This window comes from Phallusia mammillata, chromosome 5, assembly GCF_965637545.1.
Source record: "Phallusia mammillata chromosome 5, kaPhaMamm4.hap1.1, whole genome shotgun sequence".
NCBI classification, from domain to species: Eukaryota; Metazoa; Chordata; class Ascidiacea; order Phlebobranchia; family Ascidiidae; genus Phallusia; species Phallusia mammillata.
Window position 1 is genome coordinate 10,907,246 of NC_137256.1, and position 19,537 is coordinate 10,926,782.

At 36.3% G+C, this 19,537-nt stretch overlaps 1 protein-coding gene across 2 annotated transcripts; it reads left to right on the top strand.

Annotated features, from left to right (window-relative positions):
- Nucleotides 1–1,737: 1,737 nt before the first annotated feature.
- Nucleotides 1,738–16,528, top strand: LOC145229776 (membrane metallo-endopeptidase-like 1). Of its 2 annotated transcripts, XM_080095106.1 has the most exons (15): nucleotides 1,749–2,031; nucleotides 4,520–4,630; nucleotides 5,254–5,415; nucleotides 8,076–8,162; nucleotides 8,454–8,656; nucleotides 9,920–10,081; nucleotides 11,007–11,257; nucleotides 11,629–11,851; nucleotides 12,661–12,947; nucleotides 13,278–13,431; nucleotides 13,863–14,021; nucleotides 14,355–14,420; nucleotides 14,955–15,056; nucleotides 15,496–15,572; nucleotides 16,040–16,528. In XM_080095106.1, exons 1-15 carry the CDS (start codon nucleotides 1,872–1,874, stop codon nucleotides 16,140–16,142), a joined length of 2,307 nt encoding a protein of 768 aa, XP_079951232.1. In that variant the 5' UTR covers nucleotides 1,749–1,871; the 3' UTR covers nucleotides 16,143–16,528. The 2 variants fall into 2 exon arrangements, 1 of the variants encoding a protein (XP_079951232.1); XR_013860479.1 differs by lacking the exons at nucleotides 15,496–15,572; nucleotides 16,040–16,528 and having other exon boundaries at nucleotides 1,738–2,031; nucleotides 14,329–14,420; nucleotides 14,955–15,020.
- Nucleotides 16,529–19,537: the final 3,009 nt, after the last annotated feature.

Below are 19,537 nucleotides of genomic sequence, written 5' to 3' on the forward strand. Positions count from 1 at the left end.
TTTCTCTTTATTATTAATATTTGTTGGCACGAACCAGTTTCATTTGGAAAAACGTTGGCACGCGAGGTCATTAACACATGGAAATAACAAGTAAATTGGCACGCGTCGCCTAAAAGGTTGCGGACCCCTGTGTAGAGAGTTAGAAAGATGAATCAATACAACGTGCATGTCGTGTAGTATGATAAAGACCCACAGGATCAACCGCAGTTGCAAGTAAGTCGTGTTTTAGCATTTACTTTGTCACCAAATGCAGTGCGCAAGTTTTCCATCGCAAATGTGCTGTGCGGCGTCGCTAGGAACGTTTAAAGCAGCCTTGTGATAATATGTACTGAAAAGTATGGATATAAGGCAATTGCTGTAATAAAAATATATGCATCAAAAAGTTGTAACCTATTTAGCACTTGCAGGATATGTTTAATGTTTTACGGCCCGCGGGATAAAGTTTGATGACCCCTGATATAGGCCGTTGAACGCAGTTGTTATTTATTAAACTAGCCACAGCACAGGGCATTGTTGCGGAGTTAGAACCACCCTGAATGGTAGTTTCATGGTAATGACACGCACTGGTATTCCAAGCAACCTCAAACTTATTGTTTGACGTAGCTAAGACTGTACTCGATTTCACCCTTACTAAATCCCAACAATGCAAGTTGCACTTTGATATTACAGGAGCCGTTTCTCCTAACAATTAGCGGAAGTATTAGGACGTCCATGCACATCCCGTGATTTGTGACGTCACAATGTTTGTCCATGTTGTTGACGGAGATTAAAATCATCGTTTGTTTTTCTTGTTACGTGAAACCGTCTATTTTTTGACGTGTTTTATTATGTCAATGTATTTATGTCTAACAATGAACACAATACATTGCTTACCAGACAAATAGGTTCTATTTCCTATTTTTAGTTTTCCAAGAAGTTTAAAATCAGGCGCATGAATATGACGTTAACATGTTTAATAATTATTTTGCGATTTCATGACACATGGTGTTTGTACATCTACTTTAATTGTTGCACTTTAATCATTAGCAACATTATTGGCACTCATATTAAGTGTCAGCCACTCCTTTATGACGTTTGTATCCGTTTATGACGCACAATCAAAGTAAACTTTCCTTGTTTATTAACTAATTTGGGTAACTTTGTCGTTACCTATGTTGCTACGAAGTTGATGCATTTTTTTCAGAACGGTTGTGACTGCTTTGAACGCTAAAGGTCAATGTGACGTCATAATTTAGAAATGTCGTCATACAATACAACTACACACGAATTTACAACACACTTTTACAACACGAATTTCTGGTGATGCCGCGTTGTTTATGGCGAACTCGACATCATCACGTATTAGCATCAAAAAATACTAATACGTGTGCCGAAAGTTGCAGTTGTGATACAACAGGAATCGTCTGTTGGGCATTAGTGGCTCAGAACAATTTTTGTAGTAGCACATTTTTGATTACATTTTTAGGCACTCACAAACTCACTGTCTTGTGAACTCCTGCCGCAAAACGCTTCATAATACGGTGTAGCTGCAGCGCGTTCAGCCATCATCCACCAATTGTGCGCTTCATAACATTTCAGCGTTGCGCAGCTATTTACGGTTTGTTGATTGTTTTAGTGCTATTGTGTCTCTATTTTTTCTTTGACCGAGTAAAATATACTCATCTTAACTGAAAATACTAATTGATTTATCCGCTTTCAGGCGCTGCACGCAACCGAGGTTGTCGCGGGTTAAAGGTCAACCGCATGCTGCAATAAAAAGGCTGCGCGGGCGCGTTAGACTCTCACGCAAACACGCAGCTGCATTTTCCAGGTCGTAGCGTTGACGGACGAAGCCAAGCAGCAAGCGGAGTAAAAAGCCGAGGAAGTAAACGATGAAAAGCACAGATCAGCTAACCATGGAGACCGAATACAGGAAGCCGAAAGTTCCAACCATTTACAAAGTTCTCGCCGTGATTGCGGTGTTGATGACAATTGCGACGATCGTTTTGGCAATTCTTTACGGCTTAAACGTTGGAGGAACAAAATCCGAAGGTAAGTCTTCACTTGTTAAGTCATTGTTTACATAAAGGAATGTCGAACGTCGCATAATTTGCAATAAAAAGCTGCTGGAAAAGCATCAGTTTTTGATACACTGTTACTAAGAGCGACAGCTTAATTAAAAAGCTGAGCGTAAAAAAAAAATATCTTAAACCTACCAAAAAGTTGGTAGGTCTGAAAGTTTTCCAGCTATAAGAGCAGATTTAAGCAATGTTTTTGCTCTCGAAAGGCCGCACCCAGCAAACTATATTTAGTGCTGCGAAAAATACGAAAGAGTGTTTTTTTAGGTATTTGCGTTATTTTGGCAAATTTATCGCAAGATTGTGAAACTTGTTTTAAACATTTAATGTCATAAGAATATTTCCAATCTTTCTCAAATTAATTTATAAAAGCGTTTTTTTACACAGTGAAGTTATTTTTACATTGCTTTCGGGTTGCAAAAACTATTTAAAACTTTTGTGATTTGTCTAGACTTGTCTATTTGCCGAAAACATCGTGCTGGAGAACTATCTCACCTTTGTAAACATTCGGACTATTTTGTCTGAGAAAAAACATTCGCGGATCAAAGTTAAATGGTATTTTCGTATATCGCGACCCCTAAAACTATTTACTAACATGTTTTAGTTTCCTAACTTTAACACCAAAAGCAACATTATGATAGAATTAAGTATACATCGCATTGCACGCCTTGCGAAAAAGAATTTAACGATGCTGATTTGTGAGTTTTCGGCGCAGGTGTTGCGGTCAAGTTGTAAAATTTATTCCGCAAACGTTTTATTTGTCTACAAATCTTTGTCTTTTTGTCGATAAAGTCATTTCAAGGCATTATTTTTCGATCTATTCGTTTTGTCCCCGATTAACCTTTTTCAATATTGTCACCCAATACCTTTGTAAACTCAATGACAAATAATAGTGAAACTAATATGAGCAAAAAATAGTTTTCACGTCATGAAGTGATCATGGACTCACGGAAACTTTCATTGACTAATTCGGTCGGCAAATTGGGGTTTGAGCAACGGAAGCAGTAAATGCGTTAACAAATTAACTATTTACTGCATAACAGGTTTTAACGATGTAGATTCGGGGTTCTAGATTTCACAAGCATTACGTGACTCTGACGCAGACTGAGCAGGTTTATCACCCAAAAACAACCAATTAAATCGTTGCGCAAAATATTTACTCACTGGCGAGAAAGAATCATCGTAACAGAAAGCATTTGTGTTCAGCAAACATCATCATGCGATTTACCTTGTCTGTGTACTGGCTAAAATACCACAAGAGTTTATTCAACACGGAAAAGCTGATTAGTTTTTGGGGAAAAACACTATTTATAAATTAATTTCGTTTCGTTATCGGTAATAACAGACGCTGATCTTCTAAAAATGGGCATATTTTAATAAACGTTTATCTTTAGTAAGTTACGGAAAAATACCCAGCTTATAAAAAATATTTTTTCAAACGGTTTTTGTTTGAATAATCCAGTTGTTGCCAATGGTAATGACAAAAAAGCTTTCCTTAAGTTGGTTATTTATTTGATTTGTTTCAAAACATGGAGATTTAAAAATTTAGAAATAATAATAAAGAGTACTGTACCATGAAATTCGTAGTAAAAATGTAATCATTTATTTAATTTGTTGTTGTAATTATTCAGTTGCGTTTTTGACGTGTTGTGTTAATTTGATACAAAATAACCAACAAATATAAAATTAAAATATAAACTCTAAATTACTTTTTCCTTGTTGCTCTTGACACCGGTTAGTCCATACTTTGAACCACATTCTTTCTTTCCAGCTTTAGGGCTTGGAAACCCAAAAATTGGCTTTAAATTTCGAAAGCACAAATAATTGTTTTCGCAACAAAAACAGACTTGTAGCAGGAGATCTTAACCATAAGACCCATTTGACGTATTTGGGTGACCTGGTTGTTTTTCAAACACTACAACCGTCTCTTGCAGGCGGCAGTCTCTCCGTCTATAGACAACACACATTACAGTGATGGCTAGCAGATAATCTTGTTGTGTTTGTAAACACGAAAGACCTGCTTTGATAAGATTTGGTGTTTTAATTCCACACCCCCTTTTGTCTGACTGGCGTCCATAACTCCATGATATCAACCAGACCTTGCAATTGTTTATGCATTCTTCCAAAACACAGTTTATCCGTCTGTCGCCACCTTCGATATGCAACACAGTTAGCAAGCGGTCCCCAAATTGGGCACAAACCCAAAAGTACAAGCCAGAAAGCCAAACCGAACCCGAAATTTTAAGAAACAACACCCAAACGTCGGTTTATCTAAATCAAATGATGCTGAAAAATTAGTTAGATTTGCATTTGCAAGAACTCAAAGTTTCATTCACCTTTACAACCATAAATTCTAACCAAAGACCATTTTTGAATTTATATACGACCAAGGTACGATTGGCTAAGAAGACCAATACTTTAGTTTCTGTAACGAAATAAAACGGAATTGCTTACTGTTTCAGCTGTTACGACCACCATTCCACAGAAACCAGATACAACTACACCATCGGCATCAACTACGACATCGGACACACAGACTGAGATTTGCCAAAACGCACAATGTATTTCTGCAGGTAAGTCGTCACTTCACTAGCCCTAATCAGCCCAAGCACATTTTCCGATCAGTACAGTTAAGAAATAATGAAAGAAACAGGACACCTGTATAACACTTATACATCGGAACAAGGATTGTATTATGACGAGAGTCGGCTAAATTGATGCACAAATAAGTATGTAAAGTCAGACCCGAATCAGAGCCCGTTTTATTCCAACAACGTAAGTTAAATTGAAAGTCCACTTGATCAGAAAAGCCCGACCGCCTTACACTTTGAGTCAGACGGATTTCTAAAGTCAGTCTTTGGAACATTCTATTAAAATACAGCCCTCGATGAAAATTCATAGCCAACGACTTGAGACCGACTTTTTAGACCTGTGGTTGTTGGACAAGTTTAATATTGTACCTTTAATGCCGAACAATGATAAATAAACACTCGTAAAATAAAAAGTTTTTTATAATTTTTAAAAGGCATTTCTTTTGTTTCCATTTTTAGGCAGTGGTATTCGAATTACGATTATAGCTTTTGTCATATAAGCCTGACGTACCCTGTTTGCAAAAACTACTGCGTCATTATTGTACGTACTATCACTTCACACGTATTTTGACGTCTTTGAGATATTTTTTTGCTTTTGTCAACAGCTTCTCGGATTTTGAATGCAATGAACACTTCTGTGAATCCCTGCCAGGATTTCTTTCAATATTCTTGTGGAAATTGGATTCAGGATCAGATTATCGCCTCTGATCAGTCATCTGTGTCCACATTTAACGGGCTCCGCGATGACGTATCGGCAACTTTGAAACGTAAGCGAATTAAAGTTTTAATTTTTTAATTTTTTCCAAAATATTTTTTGGTATATTTTTTCTATTGTATCTAAAAACTTTCTAAAACAGCTTAAGATACGAAGTCATTCATCACATAGAAATGGCCAAACAACGAAATAAAAGCTTCTTACCTTTTTTGTTATAGCACTATATTGTATGGTATCAGAGTTGTAGCAGGCTCAAAACTTGGCTCGAACACAAATTGTTTTGAAAATAAAGTCTTATATTGGCACAATAGTTGACAAAATTATGACACAAATGAGGTTAAGTGTAAATTCAGGTCCAGTAAACAAGCCCGTGTGTTCAAACTCAGCCTTGAAACAACGTAAGCGGATTTCAATAAGTAAGATTTGGGGAAAACATCCCTGTCATTTGTGAGATAAGGACAAAAGACACATACAAGTGTCTTTTCTGAGTTTTCCTTTTTAAAATCATTTGTTTATTTATTAGAAGTGCTCTCAAAAATAACAATGGCACATTACTTTATGGAAGTCATTAAAAGTTGAAAACACTTCTTTGGTTTTTAATCAAAAAAAAATCTTTAACTTTGCTGCTTTAGATTTTGTTGGTTGAAAAGAATCTCTTGGTTTTACACAGCTTAAAAGACAAAAGGTTTTTAGTTTGAAAAACGGATTCAGTTTCTCGTATTTTAGCATCATTGCACATATTGCAACACATTTAATTTACTAATTAATTTGCACAATGCCCTGTGGCTTGCCAAATGTCATCACGAAACGTGATATTACTCTTTGTTTACTTGACAATGATTGCAACTGTTTGCATTTGACAGGGTCACTGTGACGTCATAGTGTGAGTTATCACGCAATAGTTGAACTAAGAGTTCAACAGTTTATTTGGCGATGCAAAGTAATATTTATGTCTGATTATGGCAATGGTTCTCAACCTTTCGTAAACCGTGCCCCCCTAAAAGTAACTTTTGGGCTTCGTGGCCTCCTTCATATAACCCTGAAAGACCTGTGGTCCCCTTTGAAAAATGTAAATGGCAAACTTCGTGTTGGAATTCGGTACTAATTTCGACTTTAAACGGGTCGAATAGATTAAACAAGAATCCCCAATCGTGAAAAACCTTATAGACCAGCGAGATAATTTTGTTGGCCCGCGAATGTCCCAACATTTTAATGACAACTATAAGTTTTGTTTTCAATAATTCAATGTTTTTAAAATGTGAGGATTAACACACACTAAATATTGCAAAATTTCCTATTGTGACGCATGACAAGGCATTGTTATGTAATAAAGGGTTCTGCTTCTATAAACCGTTCGGGGGCATTTTTGCGCTAAAGTGGAAACTGAATGTTTTTGACAGCTTTTACTTAGTATATAACTATAAAGTATAAAAATAAACTTATCTACAGATAAAAAAAGGTGTATAGTTACCCTAGAGTTTGACCCAGAAAAAAGTTTTTCTTGCAAAAATTTAAACCTTGGCCCGCGTAGTAAGTTAAAGATTTTGAATGGCCCGCACCAAAATAAAGTTGGACCACACTGTTATAGACGAAGAGTAAGTGAAATAGTAGATTAAATTAGGGAATAAAGTTGTTTGCAGCGCACGCTTCATTATGTGCATTACAAAAGAATGGCTTTTACTGGGTGTTTCTGGTGAACATATAACCCATGGCCCCCCGGAACACAGCTCGTGCCCCCCCCTGGGAGGCCATGGGCCCTGGTTGAGAACCACTGGATTATGGCCAATAGCGCTTAAGGCACTTGTTTTGTTGCAAAAGCGGGCTTTTAAATGATTACAGAAATAAAATATCAGAGTATTTTTGTGTACACAATAGTTGGTTGTTGTTAAAATAAATAAAAAATATGATTATAAAAAACACAAACGAAATAACGATTTTGGTTTAATTGTTTTTTACTTTACAGAAATTATACCAAAGTTAACTAAACTATAGCGTCAAATAATACAACATAAGTTAAAAATTGGTAGCGTTGGTGGTACATGTTAATATTTTGGCATTTTTAATTATTTATTCTCACTAATCATCTAACTAGTTGATGGGAACTAATATTTAACCAATAATTGACCTCTAATTGGACCCACTTATTCCTTTTCAAATCACTTCATGTTTACCCACCAGACTCAACTGTTTGCCGAAACCTCTGTACATGGTTAAATATTTTTATAATTTATACCCACCCCGTAAAAATTACTAATTGACGATTTACGAAACACAGGTCAAGGGTCATATAAGTCGTATTTCTCATCAAGTTGACCTAGTTGGTTTTACGCCTCGATTGGCCTATTAAGAAGCCTGAGATGGTTGTACTGAAAAGTTCGAAAGATTCATAAAATCGTTCACAAATTTTCTACCCGCTGGTCTGTATTAATGCCTGTCATTGTCGCATAAAAAATGTAACGATCCGATTGTTGCGTAAAATAAACACGCAAAAAACCTTTTTTCCGTAATTTTTTAATGGTATATATAAGGTAAAAGCAAGCAATACCCGAAGTCGCATGTTAACACGAAATATGAAAGCAGCATATTTTTAAAACTTGCTGGACCTATTTACAATGCGAAGCGTTTTTATGGTATCCAAAATGTGTCATTTCAAATTATCCATTATAGCTTCTTGACTCTCCTTGTTGGTTACGTTAATGTTTTTTTTTTCAGGCGTGCTTGAATCGCCTCCTGCACCTGGCGGTGACCGCGATTCCATCGACAAAGCCAAGAAATTCTACCAACTTTGCCTTAACACAAGTAAAATAGTTTCTTTAAAACTGTACAAAAACAGGACATAAAAATATGATTACTTTTATACGATGCAAACCAAAAAAATGCTTACAAGCAAGTAGTTTTCTCAGTTGCACGATTTTACAACCAATTGACGACACAAATAACTTATTTCCCACAAAAATGATCTGATGATTTATCATATTCAGTTCAGTAAATCTACGTAACTAACAATTACGTACGACAGATAATTTTTATAATATCTGCATGATATTAACTGACGTCACCAAAAAAAGTTACGTCACTTCTGTTTTTCAGGCACCATCAACATGCTTGGGGCTGAACCGGTGATTGACTTAATTGCACAGGCGGGGGGTTGGCCGGTTCTGGGTAATCCCCTTAACCCCGCTTGGGCCTTCGAGGACGTCTTGGGTTTTTTCCGTTCCACCTTTTCAACTTACAGTATCATCAGCACGTATGTAGGGGCTGATGACATGTCGTCCACCGACAACATTTTTCACGTAGGAATGATAAAAGATTTTGAAAACCTTTAAATCTGTTTTAAATATAAATAAGCAACATTATTCACAGGGTTTTATTTAAAATCCTAGAGTATGTTTTTATCGTTGATATTGTTGTCTTTCAATTAAAAAAGTAAAAAGGTATTAAGAAGCTAGGCTTAAAACTAATTGCTTTAGTGCTTTAGTTTTGAAACTGGCGTTTTGCCACAAAGTGAGAAGTTGGGCTTTTGCGTTTAATTTTAGTTTAAAAAAACGTGTGAAGGCACTGAAAGACCTTTAAAGTAAATCAAAACCCCACATTTAATTGTTGGATTCGGTTTGTGATAACATTGCGTAACTCAATATTACAGTTTTTTAAATTACATGCAACTTGCAACGCAGGCATTTACGAACCATGGATAACATTTGCACAACTTAATGCAAACAGATATTTCACCGTTCATCCAGTCATTCATGTTTGTCCGCAAACAATCCCAAGCATTTAAAGAAAAAGAAAAAAAAATCTTGTTTTTCTTTCTCACAATCCAACCTACCACAATTCCACCACCTGCTGCGAGCCATGCTTGCGCAAACCCACATAAAAAACAGAGAACGTTTAGATTTCATAATTGGTCAATATTTGTTCCAGAACCTTGCGTTGCGGCGATATCACCGATTGTTTGTGACCTCACAAAGGTCGTTTTGAAGCATTTGTGTTCTTGATTACCCTCTCTATGACGTAAATCAAATCTTGATTCAATTATTTTTATGTGAGCATATTTTGTGGCTAACCCGATCGGTTTATTGCTCAAACTTTAGCGCCGTAATTTATATGGCTTGTCTCATTTTAAATTAGCTGTAACTTGTTTGTCGTACGAACACGGTTCAATTTACAACAAAAGTTACAAGTTACGTGACTCCAAAGTCCGCTGTCTAACCCAACGCAAAGGTTACTTGCATAACACGTCAATAAATTATCTAAATACCTTAATAATTTTGTAATGTTGAGTATTTTCGAACAGAAATTTTCAACATTTTTTGTTAATCACCTTCTAAAGATAAAACTATAAAACTGACTTTGGTGGGACAAGCCAAGTTTGAGTCTAAGGACTAACCACCCGTTTTTGGGATAAGGGCGTGTAGTTAAACAGGAAAATACACCACCCAAAAACCGTTTGATAACTTCAAACTTCGGTACTTTGAATTAGTTCATTAACTTTATCCCCCCAATTATCCGAATGTTTAGATCCTCAAAATTAATTGTAATTATTGTCTACTTTATAGATTGACCAACCGTCTCTTGGAATGCCAAACCGGGATTACTATTTGTTGGACAGTAACAAGGCTGCTCAAAGTGCTTACAGACAGTTTATGATAGACTTTATGACAGCCATTGCTGTGGCGAACGGTTCTTCTACTGAAAATATCACAACTGTGGCCGATGAGGTATGTAAAAGATCGTTTTTATCTATGCGTCATCGATTACTTGGTGACTTCCTTTCATTTGTCTTTGCTATAATAGGGCCGTTAATAGAGAAATCATGCAATTATTCAAACTTTTGATATTTTTTTGTTTTCAAAATTGAGAAAGTTTCATTCAACAGCCACAAAGAAGTTGTATGTACTTTTTAACGTAGTATTAGACAACTTAAGTGAAAACGTGTGGTGTCATTGACCAAATCAATTAACCACTCAGACAACTAGATTTTGCCAACCATCTTCAACTGTGGATCCAGTCATTCGTTGATCAATTGCATTAATAGAGCGTATCATATAGTTAAGCTTGTGGTAATGCAGCATACACGTCTTGATCAAACGTGCCAGGGGTGGGAAACGTATTACATGCAATTGAATACCCACTGGGAATATTTTGTCCGTGTCACTCAGCGGGTTCAACTTAACACTAGAGTTCATGAGTTTAAACTTATGAACCAAGCAATCTAATAACACTCATTTGTTTTAATGTTTTGTCTGTCAATACTTATTGTTCAGTTAATATACTGGTGATGTCCACTTTATCAAGCATGATAAACGAATTGTAAAACGAGAAAAACGTAGAGTACATTCAAGTAGTTCTTGTCTTACTGACGGACCTTGAATGATTTTGTTTTAGGTGTTACATTTTAAGGCAATTTTGTCATTATATTTTGCAGTTACGTATTCGTACATAAGCACCTAAATATTTTTGTAGTGCTTATCCAAATGGCCACGAAGTTAGTTTAAGGGCTAAAATATTTCAGAAAAATATTTAGCTGATATATATACATATTTACAAACCGGCCCTGAAGTCTTAGTACGAAAAAGCACACAGCAGTATGAGATAGGTTTTACCTGGTGTTAGTAATGTAACGTATTTTGACTTTGTTTTTAGCTCATCGCCTTCGAGACGGCGATAGCCACCGCTATGGCGCCGAATAGCGAAAGACGTGACAGTTTTGCGATCTACAATAAATTCACCGTTAATGAAATGGAAACCAATGTAACAGACACCATCGACTGGCTGACATATATCAATAAAATATTGGAAGTTGCAAGCACGTCACTTACCGCAAGTAGTCAAGTTGTAACATATGCACCGGAATATCTCAAGAATATTACGGCTATAATCAATGGACGAAAAGAGTAAGTAAAGTCGATTATTTCACCGATTTTAGACGTTAAATGAATTGATTTCAGTAATGGATAATGTAATTTGGTCCACTTAATTAGCCATGACAATACAGTTCTTTTAATAATGTTTACAGACATGAGGCGGTTTTATGTAAGTTTCATGTTTATTGTGTATATATATTTTTTTTTTTTAATAAGGTAATAATATATGTTTGCATTTATTATTTGAATAAAAGGGGCTGTACCACATTTTGTGTCCACTTTTTAACTCTAATTTGACAATTTTTATTTAATTAAGTTAGTTATATTAAGTTTCCAACCTGTCAACTGCGCTTTTAAGCAGTATTTTGCTTTCTAAGATGATTTCCTTTTTTCCTCGACAGGTTGGTGCAAAACTATCTCGTTTGGCGAATCCTGAAGGACCGGATTAGTTACATGAGTGCTGATCTTCGAGCCACCTACAACCAATACAGGGAAGCGGTCTCAGGGTCGTCTACTGAAGAGGCAAGATGGAAGACATGCTCGGATACAGCAAACAGTTACTTCCCAATGCCTGTTGGGTCACTTTTTGTACAAGACTCTTTCCCTGAAGAGAACAAGGCAGTGGTAAGTAAAAACATTTCCTCGAATATTTAGAGGGTCTTGATTCCTTTTTTTTTATGACACAAAAACAAATCAAAGTACGACAGGCCTGTTCAAGGTATCATACCGTTCACCAAATGACAAGGTTTAGGCTAGAAAAATTTAACCTGCAGTGGGATTTGTACCTACACACCCGTAGTTGGAGTCCAATGTTAGTACCTGAACCCAAAAGTACAAGTCCGACACCTGCCGCTAACCTGATTTCTATTATACATTAGCCCAAAGCAGTGTCTATAAAAAACACAAGTTGCCCAACCCATATTTTTAAGCGATAAATTTGCCCGCTTTTTTTTCTAAATATTTCCATTCAGCATGCATTATCAGGCACGCAAAAAAAACAAATTTTCGTTCAATAGCCAATTAAAATGGCCTCAACATTGGGATTGAATCTAAAAAAAAAACTTGCTCTCATACAGTCTTTCTCTATAGCTGGATTTTCAGCATAGTTATTCAAATACTTTTGTTACCTTTCTTCGAGAGCTGGCAAACGTTAATGATAAGATCAAGGAACTATTAACACCGAAACTTTACATTAGGTTCTGCACATTTATAATTCACGTCGAGTTTTGGCTCCAGTTTAAACTAACGGACTTGTATCCAACCAAACCCAAACATTTGTGTTTGAATCCCATATTGAATGATTTAACTTTTGTTTTAAGTTTTGGGCTTGTACTTCAGGGTTCGGACACTAGTTTCAGTTGCTTGAACGTTCTGTCCCGATGACAAAAACTTGGGTGCCTAAACTTCAAAGCGAAATAATTTTTTGTGTGCAGACAGTGCAGATGGTGGAAGACATCAGAACGGTTTTCCAGGAATTGTTGCCTAGCAATGAGTGGATGGATCAACCTACAAAAGATGCAGCATTCAATAAATCCGAGCTTATCAGACCCTTCATTGCTTATCCGGACTATATCGTTGATGAAACTAATACCAGATTGGATGACGAGTATCGAGATGCAATGGTCGATCCAGGACAATACTTCACCACTGTACAGGGCTTGATTGAACTGGATGAAGTGAAAATTTTGGGTCGAATTGATCAACCTGTGGATTTTGATGAGTGAGTTTTGAATAACTGAAAAATAGCTTAGTTTAACTTTAAACCTGTGAGGTTACACTAAGCATTTGATTTCAAACATTATCTTTTCTTTCACGCACAATTTGTACACAACTGAATCCTAAATTTAGTGCATAACAAATGCAATTGAAAATTTCTAAAAAAATATGAAATTTCAATCAATGACCTCCTTTGAATTAATGATACATTTTTGCTTTTCAATCATTTCTTTTTTCCCTTTCCCTCTATCAAATTTTAGGTATCAAACTCTAACGTTTGTTTTTTAATCTTGACGATTTGCAGTTTTTACCACAATTGTTCCTTGTATCGCAGATGGATCACTGCACCGGCGATTGTAAACGCTTTTTACTCCCCATCTCGGAACCAGATCGTCTTTCCAGCTGGAATCCTCCAACCTCCGTTCTATGACGCAGGTCAGCCAACATCGATGAATTACGGAGGAATTGGAATGGTCATCGGCCACGAGGTTGAGCTAAATACTCATATTTTTAAAATGTAACGGGGTGGCCAATTTTCGAAAAATAAACGGGTATAATTTAGCGGCTTATCAAGAAATTCACTGAATATTAGATGATAATTCATTTTTTGTGTTGAAAGTAAAATGTTCAGTAATGAATCACAAAAATATCTGTTGACATACTTTATGATGTTGTTCTAAATTACGAACAAAATGTCATTTACATCATTTATTCGAGCGTTTTCCGATTTATTTTTTGAAAAAAAAACACCGTAAAAACTAAAGTATTAGATGGTTTGTTGATCTATTTTGATCTTTGTTTGTGGTAAATATTGCAATATGCTATAACATAACACAGATTTGATTTAAAATTGTTTGTAACTTATATCACAACTTTGTGATTAAAATTTCAACTTATTGCCACGTTATATTTATTTCAGATTACTCACGGATTCGATGACTCCGGTTCACAGTTCGACGGTTACGGAAATCTAAACAACTGGTGGTCAAACTTTTCACGCACAAACTTCAATGAGAGAGCAGATTGTATGGATAAACAGTACTCAGATATTTCATGGGATGAAGCTGGTGGAGATAACGTGAGTATTATCAGGCCGTGAGTGTATCACGTAATAATTTCCTCACTAGTCATTGTATTTTTAATTTTTAGTACTTTTTTATCACAGAATAATTTGTAAAGAAAATTGATACCCATTTTTTACAATTACCAACATAAAGGAAACTTCAAAGCAACTTAACATTAACAAAAACTAAATGACCATTTGCTCATGAATAAAATTGAAGGAAAAGCATGGCTAATAATGTTAGTCACATAAATATAATAACAACGGTTGTTAAAAAAACTTTAACCGTTTAATCTTAATTGTGCAATTTGCTTCGGTTTAGAAAAAAACTCAATGCTTCATTCTTAGATCAATGGAAGATTGACTCTCGGTGAAAACATTGCTGACAACGGCGGGCTAAGAGAAACATACATGGTAAATATGACGTCAATATGCGTTCCTGCCGTGGATGCGTTTATGTTTCGGTGTCCACATGGGCTTGTTCGAATATTTTTAGACGACAGGCTGTTCGGTAAAACATACCAAAACCTATTACCTTTGTTTTAAACCATTAAATCAAATCATATAATTATACAAATACAATTTTAATTAATAAACCTTGTACGACAGTTCTCTCTAGTCTAAACCCTCCAGATTAGTTCAAATTGCAAAAAAGTACGTTGTAGTTTAAAAAAATGAGTTTATTTTGACCACACTGGATTAGGCGATAACGTGGTTCCGAGCCTGGGGTTCCCGGTCCAAAAAAGGGTCCGTGAGAAAGTTCCAGGTGGTTTTTGGATGTAAAAATTGTAGGAGGTTGCGAGTTTCGAAACTATATGCTAGTTGCACATGGGTGTCCACAGCCACCATAAATTAAAAAGTGAGTGCGTTACTCCAAAAGGCTGGAAAGCATTGGTTTAATTTAAAAACTTTGAAACAGTATGTATTCACCCCCCGATATTGTTACAGGCATACAAGAAATGGCAAGAGGCAAACCCCAATGGAGATCTTAGACTTCCGGGACTTTCCGAATTTACCCAGGACCAGTTACTTTTCATCGGTTATGCACAGGTAAGGCAATATGCTTGATGTGTAATAACGCATCAAGTAGGTATGCTGTACTGTGTTAAGATGAGTATGTTCTGTTTGGTGTTACAACATGTGCCGACACTGTTAAGTTAAAACAATCAGCATAGCTGCACCAAGGACATTGTTATGTAGCACAAAATAACAGAGAGCACAAATGGTGGATCATGGCTAAGCGAGCCTGCAACTACATTGTATATAGTTGGCCGGCGTCTCCTTTAAACCTTTGTTTATGATTATATTTTTGTTTGCAGGCTATATTAGTAGAACTTGGACACTTGTAAGATATACGTTTTCATTTATGTAGATTGTAGATTGTTAACGTCTTCGAAATATTTGCATATTTTCTATAATAATCACTGCATTGATATGATTCCAGGTGTATTCAATGCACGAAGAGTTATGAAACTGTTGTTTATTGCAGGTCTGGTGCAGTAAATACACTGAAGCATACGCGAAACAACTTTTGCAGACCGATCCCCACAGTCCTGGAGAGTTTAGGTAAGTTTGAAACACGAAATACAACTCTATTTTCAATTAAATTTAGGGATCAAGATCCAGCACTCGACTTCGTAAAACACGAAGTATAAATAAGACGAATCGTTTATTAAGAATGTTCATATGACGTTGATTAATAAAGAAAAAAAGTTTTTAGTTCTGATTTGTAAACCTTTGCCCATACAATAGTCCCACCGTGGAAAACCCCTTATGTTACAAAATATTTTTACTTCAATGTCAGCTAGAATCAATACTAACAATACAAAATCACCTAATCAGCAAAAAAGTCCATTTAACATTTTTTATAGTTATTCTCATATTATACTATTTTTCGGCCGTTGTTTGTGTTCTTGCATTTTTACTTATCGGTAGTTCTTAACCCCTTTCTTAAGCTATCGATATTCATATATACAACACAAGTTAAAAAGTTTGTTGATAGCAAGCTTAAATCAAAGTATTTTTTGTCACAGGGTTGTTGTACCAGCTCAAAATTACGAGGAATTCCAAACCGCATTTGGTTGCGTAAAGGGAGAGGACATTATGGCCCCTACTGATACTTGTAGAGTATGGTAAAATGTATACAGTTCCTACACCAGATGTGGAAGCAAACGTTCAACGAACATTTTAAAGAAAAAATCTGTATTTTAGCTTAATATCAGTACAACAGTATAAATGTAGAGAGAATGCACTTTTTATGGAAAACGATTTGCATAATCTGTCAAAGCGCTTTTATAATCAAATCTATGAGTGTTTTTTGCTTCATTTTTTGAAACCTGATTTTGGTTGTTATTCCTCAATTTGTCCACCTGTTTTTTGACCCTGGCACTTTTTGTGCTGTTTCGACTTTTTGCTTCTAATTTTGCAAAGTTCAAATCTAATCCCTTGTTATTGTTTGTGCTGTAACATTTTCTTACGTGTAAGGTTGTTATGACAGGCGTTGAATAAAACCTTCAATCTAATTCAGTGACCGATAGCAAGTAATCTTTTACGCATTTTTTCAGTCAGTAAAACTCAATAAAATCTGCGTGCAACTAATTTGGTCGGGAGACACTGAGAATTTTCAGTCGTGGGTTTGATTCCCATCGCAGGGTGAACTTTCATGCCTTTGGTCTTGTCTCTTAAACAAGCTCTGAAGAATTAAGGGTTCATACCTTACAGGCTAGGCTTGTAGCGATGTGTGTATTTAAGTCTGCCGTTAACCTTTTATATTATAGGCTACTATACAGGAACGTTTCAGGGAAAATCCCAGGAACATTTTGATTCATAGTCGTTGCCTTCGATCAAACTGTTGATCGCTTGACAATTGATATATATATCATGTACAGCAGGCAATGGTTCAAGTGATTAGACCTTCGGCAGACTTAGCTAACCACCGAGCCTGCATGGCTGATTTTGCACAGCGACAGCCCCAAAAGACTTAAGTCGTGGGTTCAAATCTCATCCCAGATAGGATGTTGTAACCTTAACTATGCCTCACATACAAGCGTAAGAACCAGAGTTGTAAACGGACCTAAAATTGGAGCCCGAACCCGGCCGGAACCCGGTCCGAACCCGATTCGTTTCTGAGAAGCCCGTTTAGGCCCGAAAGTTTGATTGACAGACCAAAACATTCCCGGTTCGAACACGGCCCGAACCCGGCCGGAAAAACCCGGCCCGACTTGCAACTCTGGTAAGAACCCTGACTTTAACAGAAGGGACTACATAGTTCGATATGTATCTCGAAAATTCAATAATTTCGCAGAAATGAAAAATTATTGTATTTCATGCACCAAGCGTGATTTACGACAAAATCAGTTTTACGCTTACTTTAATACCGAAAATCGTAAGTGACGGAGCTTTGTAAATGTTGAATGTACGAACACGCTAATTTCAAAGTGTCAAGTTTTGACAAACGTGTGTCATTTGGTACCCATGGCAACACACCCTTTAACTCTTCGAAAGCTTCGCTTAAAACTCGCATTCTAGAACGTTCTCGAACGTTTGCAGCTCTTCGGTGTTTCACAGTTCGTTCTTTACGCTTCCGTTTCGACTGAAGACCCACTGAACTGTCGTACGAGTTTCTTCTTTTTCTAATAGAGATGTCTTGTCGCTGTTTGGAGGCTTTGTCCATCACGTGTCTAGATTTGGAGTTATGATTAGCTGTCGGTTTGCAATTGTCACGAGGGCTTTCATAGCTCATGCAGGAACTTGAAGGTGAAATATTGAAATCTTGTTCTTCACTAAACCGACAAGTATAGTGAAACTGTTCGTCGCGAAACTGGCTAAAATCCATGCAAAACTTTGCGTCTTTGCCACAATGAAAACCTACTGTTAAATCAGGTACCACACAGCTTCTGCATTGCTCATTACAAACAACTCTATCGTCCAAAAATACGTCTTCGTCCATGGAAAGCGTACTCTGGTCTCGTGCCATTATTTTTACGTCGTGATGTTTATGTCTGTCATTCAGACTGATTCTAGAAAGTTGAAAGCGCGACATCGGAAGTCAGCTCGACAGAGTATTGTTACGACATAAAACGCGCGTGGCTAGACAATCCACTCGTTTCTATTGTTTCACAAAGCGATATTATACACAACCCGTGCCCGTTGAAAATGTTACACCCCCTTTCCATTGTTAAATTTTGTTCAGGGTATTTTTAAACATTAACCCGTCAGCTCAACATTTAAATTTTTTGTTTTATTTCGTCATAATCTTTCAAATTTTTTTTCAATTATTTCAAAGGTACTTCCCTTTGGATTCCAAAGTCCCACGAAGGGCTAAGTTTATGGGCTCCAGGATTTAGTTTGCACTTTTCTGATTTCTAAAATGTTCTTGCTTGAATTATATATGTCAAAATTACAAATGTAATCAATCAAAAAGTTTCAAATTAAAACACAAATTCATTGACGTTGTTCTATAATGCCACAATTTATACAATGCTTATGACTTGTTATTTCCATCATAATATGAAAAGCGTTTGTGTTAGGTAATACTCAAAATGCTTTAGTTTCTGTATTGTGTGATACAGTAACATAAGGCAAAACACGTCGTTTAAGTCTATCTATAACAGTGGTTCTCAACCTTTTTTACTATGCGACCCCCTTTAGAGATTTTCTAACACCACGCGACCCCTTTACACGCGCACACAAGAAGTTTAACTACCAGAATGTGTTGTTTGTGTTCATCACACATTTGCAATCTAACGTAACTGCAATAGTTCGGCGTTTTGCTGTACTTCAGAAAACCCTTAAAATTGTGTTTGTGGCTCATTTTCACTAACCATTTCACTATTTCGTGTTTTTAATGTTAAGAAAAGCCAAAAACGGCAATTATACAAGAAAACAATCGCAAAAAAATTTGTTGCGCCCGTTCTAAATCAAACGGTCGTTTGAGTTACTATGCTAAACAGAAGTCACAGGGAAAGTTTCTTTGATACGGATAAAATCATTCCGAGTTGGGTTGCCTCTTCGCGACCTCCTCAAAAGTGCTTGGCGACCCCTTTGGGGGTCGCAACCCCCAGGTTGAGAAACACTGATCTGTAAAGACAAGACAAGTACAGTACATATATTTGCATCAATGTTGTTAATACACTTATATGTTGTTTTTGGTGCCAAGGTAAATTTAAACGATTGCTGCCAGTATTGTCATCATTAATGAATAAAAACCGAAATACTAAAAAGCTTATATTTACATTCTCAACTAATGATGACAACATCAATTGTTGAAACGTTTGCATTACAAAATGTTAACTATATCCAAGTTCTCTGGCAGTTTTGTGTTTGTTCAAACTACGTTTAAGACCTTGCTTGTAATTGTAACTTGATTTGTTCCAAACGCAACAATCGTCCTTTGTCAACAATTGTTATTGAAACAAACGATTACTCAGCAATCGAGGTCACAACATTTACACCTACGACACACCCCCTTTCCACTTTCCAGTTACAACTTCAAAAAGAGAGAGTGGCCGAAACAAGGTTAAAAAAAGATT

Coding starts and splice junctions, on each gene's coding strand:
- LOC145229776 (XM_080095106.1), top strand. CDS start 1,872: ATGAAAAGCACAGATCAGCTAACCATGGAGACCGAATACAGGAAGCCG. Junction 14,421..14,954: donor GGCTAAGAGAAACATACATG/GTAAATATGACG, acceptor ATATTGTTACAG/GCATACAAGAAATGGCAAGA. Junction 15,057..15,495: donor TTTTCATCGGTTATGCACAG/GTAAGGCAATAT, acceptor TGTTTATTGCAG/GTCTGGTGCAGTAAATACAC.